This window comes from Phaenicophaeus curvirostris, chromosome 3 (assembly GCF_032191515.1).
Source record: "Phaenicophaeus curvirostris isolate KB17595 chromosome 3, BPBGC_Pcur_1.0, whole genome shotgun sequence".
In the NCBI taxonomy this organism is placed as follows: domain Eukaryota; kingdom Metazoa; phylum Chordata; class Aves; order Cuculiformes; family Cuculidae; genus Phaenicophaeus; species Phaenicophaeus curvirostris.
In genome coordinates, this window is record NC_091394.1 from 62,273,880 (window position 1) to 62,283,122 (window position 9,243).

Sequence of the window (9,243 nt, forward strand, 5' to 3'; positions counted from 1 at the left end):
AATAATAATAATGATTAAAAAAAAGTTTGGTGCGTTTTGCCCTTTCTCAACCCGCCCTCCCTTCTCCCCAGATCGGTTCATTTTCAAGGTAACGGATGGGGCTTTATAGTTTTTATAGGGACACGGGGGATAATCACTCTAAAGCGGCAATCTGCTACTTGAAAACGGCGAAGGGGAGGAGGAGGGGAGCCTCCCCGTAGTTTGGTCTCCGTTGGCTGGAGCGGGGGGGGGGAATGGGGGGAGGCAAGGGGGCTGGGGACCATTCGCCTCCCAGGGAAGCAAGGTGGATTTTGGCGGTGGGCAGGAGTGCGCACGGCAGCTCGGGTTGGTCCGGGGTTTTAATTTTTTTTTTTTTTTCCCAGGCGCTGCTTTTCGCGAAGACGGGTGGGGGTGGGAGGGGGCTATAAGTTAATGTAAATGCAGGGGGTGGGTGGGCTGGGGTCGGGGGAGAGGGTGTCACTCCCGACTCCTCGTCTAAGTTAGCAGAAGTCTGCTGGCAGAGCTCGGAAAGGGAAGTGTCGAAGCTTTTCTGCAGCGCAGGGCTGTAATTTGCTGAAGGAGGCAAAGAACATCCTTCGATCTAAGTAGGGCTTTTAGTGTGCTCATTGATGAGTGAAAGTCGCCACACATGTCAAGCTAAAGGCAGTTGTTGGGTTACTAACAGGACACAACGTCTTGCAAACATATGCGTTAAGCTGTGTATACAGATGGCAGGGAGAATAATGGAGCAGGCGCCTCTTATAAAGCTCTAGCTGCTGCCTGTCTTCAGACCTGGGAAATGAAACTATTCAGACTCAGGGCCAGATAGCGCCTGGGATTGTTTGTTACCGTTTTAATCCTATTAATTAAAACGTTAACCTGATTGGGTAGAAAGCTCTGTCCCAACAGGCGAGTCTTCTTCATAATAACCTACTCTCAGAGATAATGATGTAAAAGACTCCCCCGTCTGCGGCGGCTGCCGGTTGATGGGTCCGGAAATCTCTTGAAGGTGAATCCAAGCAAGATAAACGGTGGAAGCGGCTCCGCTGGCAGCGCACAATGCCCCAGCGCGGCGCCTGCTGAGGGCGACCCGGAGCCGCAGCCGAAGCCGCCGCCGCGACCGGAGCCGCAGCCCGAGCCGGAGCCGCAGCAGCCGCCGGAGCCGCCGGAGCCGCCACCAGCCGGAGCGGAGGCAGCCGCGGCGCCGGGCACGGCACGACCCCGGCGGGAGCCGGGAGCCGCTTTACGCCGCCGGGACGCCGGGGAGCCGCCCGCCGCGGCGCGGAGCCTTGGAGGAGCGGGCCGGGAGCTGAGGGGGGCGGAGGAGGCGGAGGCGAGCGGGGCGCCGATGGAGCGGGCGCTGGGGCTGCCCGCAGAAGAGGACCTGTTCCACAAGAGCCTCGCCGCCTCGGCCAAGCGCATGGAGTCCGCCTTCCGCTCGCCCCCGGGGCTCGACCTCTCCCACCCCCGCGACCGCCAGCCCTCGCCGCTCGCCTGCTACGAGGCGGCGGAGCCCGAGGCGCTGCTGCAGCCCGGCGTCGGCGGCGACCCGCTGGCGCTGCCGCCGGGCTCCGTCTGCGTCAAGTACGGCGAGAGCGCCAGCCGGAGCTCGGTGGCCGAGAGCAGCGGCGGCGAGCAGAGCCCCGACGACGACAGCGACGGCCGCTGCGAGCTGGTGCTGCGCGGCGCCGGGGGGGACCCGCGCGTCGCCTCGCCGGCGGCGGGCGGCGGCGGCGGCGGCGGGGGGGGGCGGGGGGCTGAAGGCGGCCGAGGGCGGCTGCTCCAACAGCCACGGGCACGGCGGCAGCAAGAAGTCCAAGGAGCAGAAGGCGCTGCGCCTCAACATCAACGCGCGGGAGCGGCGGCGGATGCACGACCTGAACGACGCGCTAGACGAGCTGCGGGCGGTCATCCCCTACGCGCACAGCCCCTCGGTGCGGAAGCTCTCCAAGATCGCCACGCTCCTCCTGGCCAAGAACTACATCCTGATGCAGGCGCAGGCCCTGGAGGAGATGCGGCGCCTCGTGGCTTATCTCAACCAGGGCCAGGCCATCTCGGCCGCCTCCCTGCCCAGCTCGGCGGCGGCGGCGGCGGCGGCGGCGGCCGCGCTGCACCCCGCCCTCGGCGCCTACGAGCAGGCGGCCGGCTACCCCTTCAGCGCCGGGCTGCCCCCCGCCACCTCCTGCCCCGAGAAATGTGCCATTTTCAACAGCGTCTCCTCCAGCCTCTGCAAACAGTGCACGGAGAAGCCTTAAGCGCCGCCGCCGCCGCCGCTCCCCCGGTTCGATCCGCGGCCCCGGGGAGCGGCGCCGGCCGGGCCGGGGGGCGCGGGGGCGGCGGAGGGACTGACCGCCGCCCGGCCCCCGCATCCCTCCGCCCGGCCTCGCCGCGACGGGACCGCCACGGGACCCGGGGCGGGGGCGCGGGCGCCGCGGGGAGCGAGCGCTGCCCGGGGTGGGAGGCGGGGGGGGGGGGTGTCGCTCTTCCCGGTCTCCCGCCGGCGCGTCCGGACAAAGGGGAGGCCGAGGAGCGGCGGGCAGGCGGGGAGCCGGGGCTGGAGCCGGGGAGAGCCCCCCCCGGTCCCGGTCTCGGCCAGGGGAAAGGGGCTGCGGCCGCCCGGGCGCGGGGTTGGATGGGACAAATCAGAGAGGGCACTTGAACATAGATATTTTTTTTTAATTATTATTATTAGCCGTATTATTATTATTCTGAGCCAGGAAACCAACAAACTTGAAATGTAAACTTATTATTTAAGCGACTCGCAGAAACAAAGAGACTTGGACCGTTGCTCTGGAAGACTTTGTATTTTTTATCGTCTCTAAACTTTGATCCTGTGAAAATGCGCAAAGTTTGGTGAGAGTGACTTAAAAAAAATCGACAGAGTTAAAAAAAAAAAAAAAGAGACAAAAATAACCGATCAACCCCCCTACTCAGTGTGGCTGAAAGTATCGCATTTTTAAAGAAATATTTATGTGCACCTTGTTTCTTTCCACTTTGCGATGATGTATAAACAAGACATGCTATTTATTTGTTATTCTTTAAATGACCCTTCCACGCCAACGGTATTTAACATGTGTTAAGGTCACGGGTCTTACGTGCAGTTACTTTAAATGCTTCTAAAATTCTGTTTATGGATTAACTTAAACTGTGTGCCAAGTGTTTAAAACGTTTATTTGCCAACAACGTATAACCAGAAATGTTGATGTATCCGAGCTGCTTAGGTTTATGAAAGGTCATCTGGATTTTAAGTTGCATCATCCCTGTATTTAAATTGAGCTTTAATAAATTGCTTCAGTCCAAAAATTACAGGAAAGGTGTATTCTTAATTGCTCAACCAACTAATTTTTGAAAGGGTATTCTTTGCATTATAACCCGTAATAGCTATTTACTTTTACAAGGCTTCAAAGCAATAGCTGCTACAAGAACACTTGCCAAGCCAGTGTTTTCCCAGGCGCTGTGTTTTCAAAGGTATAATTTAAATCGCTTTTAATGTGTATGTAAATTATTATGACTGTGGATATTATTTAAGTTGAAATACTTTAAAATACTTTAGGCTGATTTACAGAACGCGTGGAATTCTCTTTTCTTTTTTTTTTTCCTTCCTGGTGGGGGTGGGAGGGAGAGTGGGGTTTGTTTTTTGAAGAAAAACGAGAGTTGAAAAGCAAGAAGTAGCTATTTACCCAAAGTGAGCCTTCAGTTTGAGTTTGCATGGCTGGGTGGCTGTCTCTCTGCCATTTGTAAATCAAGATTTTTTTTTTTCTTTCTTTCTTTTTTTTTTTTTCTTTAGTCTTTTCCAAAACGAGTCCTTCTATTTTCCACTACTTGCAGATAATACAAATTCGGACTGTCAGGTTGGATGGCAAAATAGGAGCCATGATGGATCTGTTGGCAGGTCACGGATGTGTACAGAGTGATATATATTAAATAGGTCAATCAGATTATGACAGCAATGTACGATCGTTTGTATGTGTATCTATGTCGGAAAGAATCTTTATTAAAATATTTTGAACAAACGCTTGTATTATGCTGTGCTTTGTTAAGCATGTATCTCCAGAGTTAAGGGGGGGGGGGGGTAGTTTCCTTTGCTTTGCTGTGCTCTGAATGCTCCTCAGCTCCACCCGTACCCCACTTTGGGCTCAGGGGGTCCCAGGGAGGGAGGGAGAGGGGCGAGAAGTTCTTCGCAGTGATGCGGGACCCGTCCCGTGGAGCCCCGCACGCCCCTCACCGTGGCACCGGCTGCGCCCCGGTGGGAGCTGCAGGATCGCCCCCCTCCCGGCTTCGTCCCTACCCAACGAGTTTTGGAATTGCCTCTCCCCGAGGACAGAGGGGACGTGCACCTGCCTCAGACCGCCTGCCCTGTGCTGGGCCCGGGCTGGGGGTCCCAGCAGAGCCAAGAACCGGGGCCCCACCAGCCCCGTCCCCCCACGGGCTCGGGCGGCCCGGGCCGGTGTCCGCGGAGCCGCCTCTCCCGACGGCGGCACCGCAAGCGGGGGAAGGGGATGAATGTTTTCTGCTCCACTTCCCATCAAAAAAGATTAATCAGAACCTGTAACTTTTCAGGAAACATAACTGTAAAGTGCCACGGAGCTGTGGGAAGGCAGCCCAGAGAGGGTGGGCAGATCAGCCCCCAGGCGCAAGGAGAAGCGTCTCTCAGCATTTACTAGACAAAGGCTGGGTGCGTCTAATTATGATTATTAAAACAATTTCCATGACGATGTCTAATATTATGTTAATTTGAAAACAACTGTGTATGAAAACTGTCGACTATAATACCTAAATTCATTTAATGAAACACATCGTTAAGGCAATTAAACCTCCTGGATGTGATTAAGGAACATAATTACGACACTGTTCTGCGCCATAATTGGGTGTCTTTAATCAAGGGGTAAAGTGATCAGCAACACAGCCATTAGTTTGTATTGTTCTGTCTCTGCTGTCCATCATTCTGATTAGGAATTAACCACCGCCACCAGCCTGGCGTGGTGCGTGTCTGTGTGTGTGTGTGTCTGTGTCTCTGTGTGTGTGAGTGTGTGCTCGTGCATATAACGTCGCAGGACACATTTGCTGCAAGATTTACCGCTTAATATCCCTGGCTACCGAGCAGGCTTCCCGGAGAGGTTTCCGTGGAAAACGCGGGCGCTGCTTGGCCGTGCCCGGGAGTGGGACGGGGTGGGAAGGGACACGCGGTCCCAGCAAACTTGTGGAGAGGCCGGGAGCGGGGCTGAGGAGAAGGCAGGGGGCGGTGGGAGGCAGGGCGAGGGCCTCCCGGCTCCCGTGGGAAGGGGCCGAGGAGCGGGCGACGCTTGCGAGCCGGGCGGCCGCCGCCGTCTAGGGCACATCGGGCGCTTTCTCCGTTCGCTCCTCGCTTCGGAGCGACGGGGAAAAGGACTGGAAACGCTTTTCATTCCTGGCTACCGCCCGACTTGGGCTCTCTCCTTCCCTCCTTGCTCGCTTCGGAGGAGGAGGAGGGAGGGGGGTCTCCGCCGGGCAGAGGTGCCGGGGTTCCCGGCCTCTCGCTCCTGTCGCTCCGCACCGCGGGAGCCTCGCTGGGACGCGATGCGAAGTCGCTAGGCCGGTCCTTGGGCAGGTCCTGCCGCTGCCAGCGCCGTGTGTGTGTCGGGGGTGGGGGGAGGAGAGAGGCTCTCCCGCCCCTCTTAACGCTTGATAGATCACTTAACCAGAAAGGAACTTGTGTCCCCCTCTATCTTCCAAAGAGCTTCTTCCCAGGTTCCAAGCGTCCCCTCCGAAGCGGGGTCTCCCCCAGCCGCCTCCGAAGGCTCCTTCTTCCCCTACCCTTGGCCCCTGGCCCCTCACCCCGGCCCTGAGCCTGAAATTGTCCCAGCATGAGTGACATTGGCTTTCCTAATGTAATGACTTATGAAAGATATAATCATGTGTTAAATTGAATCCTCCGCTTAACTGTTAATGGTGTGCTCTGGGCACATTTACGTATTAGATGCTATGGTAACTAATTACCACTAGAAGAAGGGATAATACACTTTCCAGACTTTGACAAATAATTATGAGTGTTCACATCCCTGCTAGCAGCAGTTGCAGCGGATCTGCTGGAATGAGTAAGTGAATAAATGAATGGGTAAGTGAACTTGTGTGCATGGAGGGGATTAGATAATGAATAGTGGTCAAGTGAGTTTTCTTATTAAAACCTTTAATGAAAATGTGATTTAGGGTGGAAGGGGGGAAAAAAGTACTACGCTGCCTCTAAACGTAATTAAATCGCGTAATATAAACATCAGAAACATAAATAAGTTTGCTTTTAATTAAAACGCAGCAGTCAAAGTAAATTATCCACGTGCTCGGAAACTTTACAGCAATTAACACTTTTTTTTTTTTTTTTTGGGTGGCGGCGGAGGGGAGTGTTGGGGGGTAAACATAAACGAGCCAGGAGTCCGCGACTCTCTCCAGGGTCATTTGTAACTTTGATGACACCCGCTGCCTAGAGGCCGGAGGGAACCCGAGGCTTTTATCAGACGGCAGAGCAGCTCCTTGCCGGGGCGGGACAAAACTTCGGGGTGTCGCGCTGTCCCCAGCCCCCGCCTGGGGATCCCTGGCACTAGGTGAAGCGCTGAGCTGGGCTCAGGCAGGTGCCGCAGAGGTTAAGCCGCTCCTGCCCGCTGCCCCGAGCCCTAGTCTTGTCCTCCTAGCTAAATGAGTAAAGAGCTGCGGCCACCCCCACTGCTCCGCGGTCACCCATCAGCTCGGTGTCACCCAGCCTTCTCCTCCCTCGAAGCCCCCCGGAGCGGGATTTGCTCTGGTTTGTCTGGTTCTGCAGCGCCGGTAAGGGTTAAATCCTTCCGCAAGCCCCTAGTTGCCCTTGTCCTCTCAACCTGATTCAGAGAAGTGTAATAAAATCGGAAGCAAATTTATGGTCTGTTTCGAGCACTTTACTGCTGTGTTTTTAAATTCATATATGCACATATAAGAACTATGATCTGTGAATAATTTGAAATGCTATAGGAAAATGATGCATTTTAGATCAAACATAACCGTTTTCTTACATAATTGTCTCGGATTAAAATAAAAAGAAAGATATATTTCGAACAGAGACAAAGCTGAAGATCTAACGACAGCCGTAAACTGCTAGACAGCCATAAATTAACGTCTTCATCAAACACTGAAGGGATCAGCGCTTATCTAAATCAACAATTATTTCTTCCGAGAAGTTGCAGAACAGATTGCCCCTCTAATACTATTTTTAAATCCTCATAATCGAGGATTAGGGGCAAACAACCCCCTTTCCAGAGTAAATCTCCTCTCCACCAGCCGAAGTTCTCCAAACTCGCCTAACACCCAGACCGATTCCCTAGGAACCTGCTCGGGGTCCCGTTCCCTTTTCCTCCTCCAGCATCCCTGAGAGCATCGCTTGCTTCAAAGAAGTGGCACGAAGAGCCTCTCCTCACCTTTCCCCCCACCCCGGGCCGCATCCCTTTCCGACTAATTTTTGAAAGGGGGTCGGAGTTGGGAGCGCAAGGGGGTTGGGTGTGCGGGTCCCCCCGCGGGACGGGGACACACCGGGGCGGCGACATCTCCCCGCGGGGTTGATTTCAGTCCCTGCATCAGTCCCGAGCTCAACTCATGCCCCTCCACTCGGCAGCTCGAAAGCTTTAGCGACGCGGCACTTCTCTCAGCTGTAGCTACCTGCGGTGACAGCTTCGCGAGAGGCTGCTGCAAAGATTTCATTTCGGAAAAGCAGCTGAAAAATATGTTGAGAAGATAAGACGATCGACTGGCTCACGAGATGGAAAGCAGACAGGGAAAGACTTGCTGCCTGCAGGAGGTTAGCGACTAAACTGTTTGGAAGAAAGAGGTAGTTGGAAAGACGAGCTGAGGGGAAAGAAGCCACTGTCAAAAGCCATCACGGGGTATTCACCTACCGGCTTTTACACTCGCTGTAGCCAGAACTTAGGCTTTTATTCAACTTTGCTGTACTTACAGCTGCTGTTTGGTGGGGGGAAAACACAAAGCAGCACATCAGTGTCAAAATCGGTTTAACAAAATCGTGCAAGATAGAATCCTGCAAGGCTCTTAGCAGGAATAGCTGAAGCTTTGTCTTCTTTTGATTATTTTGGTGTAAATAGTTTTGAAGACGAGCACGTTTCTGCTATTACAAGTGATGTATTCACATAACGTCAGTACCTGAGATCTCAGGCAAGCCTGATGCATAGCAAAGGCTGCGCAGTCACAGAACTGGTTTATATGACGATAAAGATCCCACTACAGTTTAATTCTTTGCTTTTAAATGGAAGTGGAATATTTCCTGTTTTTAAATGCTTCTTTATATGCAGCAATCATTTCTGCATGCTTATTACTATTTATAAACATAGGCAATAACTTAAGGCTTGCAGTACTTCCACAAGTGTAGTTTTAAATGGTGTTTTTTGTGATGAGATAATTTTTCTGATATGTTGCAGGTGTCAGGGTATGAGTAGACAGGGTACATAGGCTCGTTTAGGTAATGGGCAGGAAAATACTTAATTTTCTATGGTCTGACAGTTAAAATAGCTCTATTCACATGAATTAAGCATATGTCATGCATAAATTGATGTCTTGAATAATTTTAAAATGCAGTAAGATTAAGAAAGCAACTAGTGTAAGAACACAGATAGAACAGAGTGATAGGAGGTCTTAACTTCCCCACAAAGCTATCTTTCAGACCATCATGGAAAACTCATTCAGAAATATGCCTTTCAAGAAATCTCAAACAATGCTGCTTTTTATTTACAAACTTCAGTAACTTCTAATATAATCCAGAGTTGAAGCAATTGCACAGTTTCAAACTCTTTTATCAAACCCCGCAAAATGACGCAGGTCTATCTTCTCTACAACATGTCTTCAACAACCCTTGCAGACATACCTGACAAGCATTTCTCCATGAAGCAATGAAGAAACACTAATGTCTTCAGAGTACAGCCCTCATATTAAACAGATACTTGCAGAATTCAGTAGCTCCAGAGATACTCAGGAAAGCCAAAGTGTGCTTTACTGGTGCAGTGTTGTATACTTTAACAATTTTCATTCATTTCCTCTTTTTAAAAGGAATGATCCAAGAGCACGGAATATTTTACACTTGGCAGTACACCTTGTACTACACAGAGGTTTGCAAAAGGAAAAGCCTATGCACTGTAATTGTGAATCACCAGTGCATTGCAGATTTCTATACTAATTTTGAATAATGCCCTAAGAATGTCTGAAGTACTACTTTTTTTTCTCTTCTGATAAGAACTGGCTTAAGTTTGAGTGTGTGTG

General features: G+C 52.3%; 1 protein-coding gene across 1 annotated transcript; it reads left to right on the forward strand.

The window, feature by feature from the left end:
• Nucleotides 1-441: 441 nt before the first annotated feature.
• On the forward strand, nucleotides 442-2,305 carry BHLHE22 (basic helix-loop-helix family member e22). Its single transcript, XM_069853113.1, is given in 2 exon segments — nucleotides 442-1,719; nucleotides 1,721-2,305. Coding segments are annotated over 2 exon segments (906 nt in total). The 5' UTR covers nucleotides 442-1,327; the 3' UTR covers nucleotides 2,235-2,305.
• Nucleotides 2,306-9,243: the final 6,938 nt, after the last annotated feature.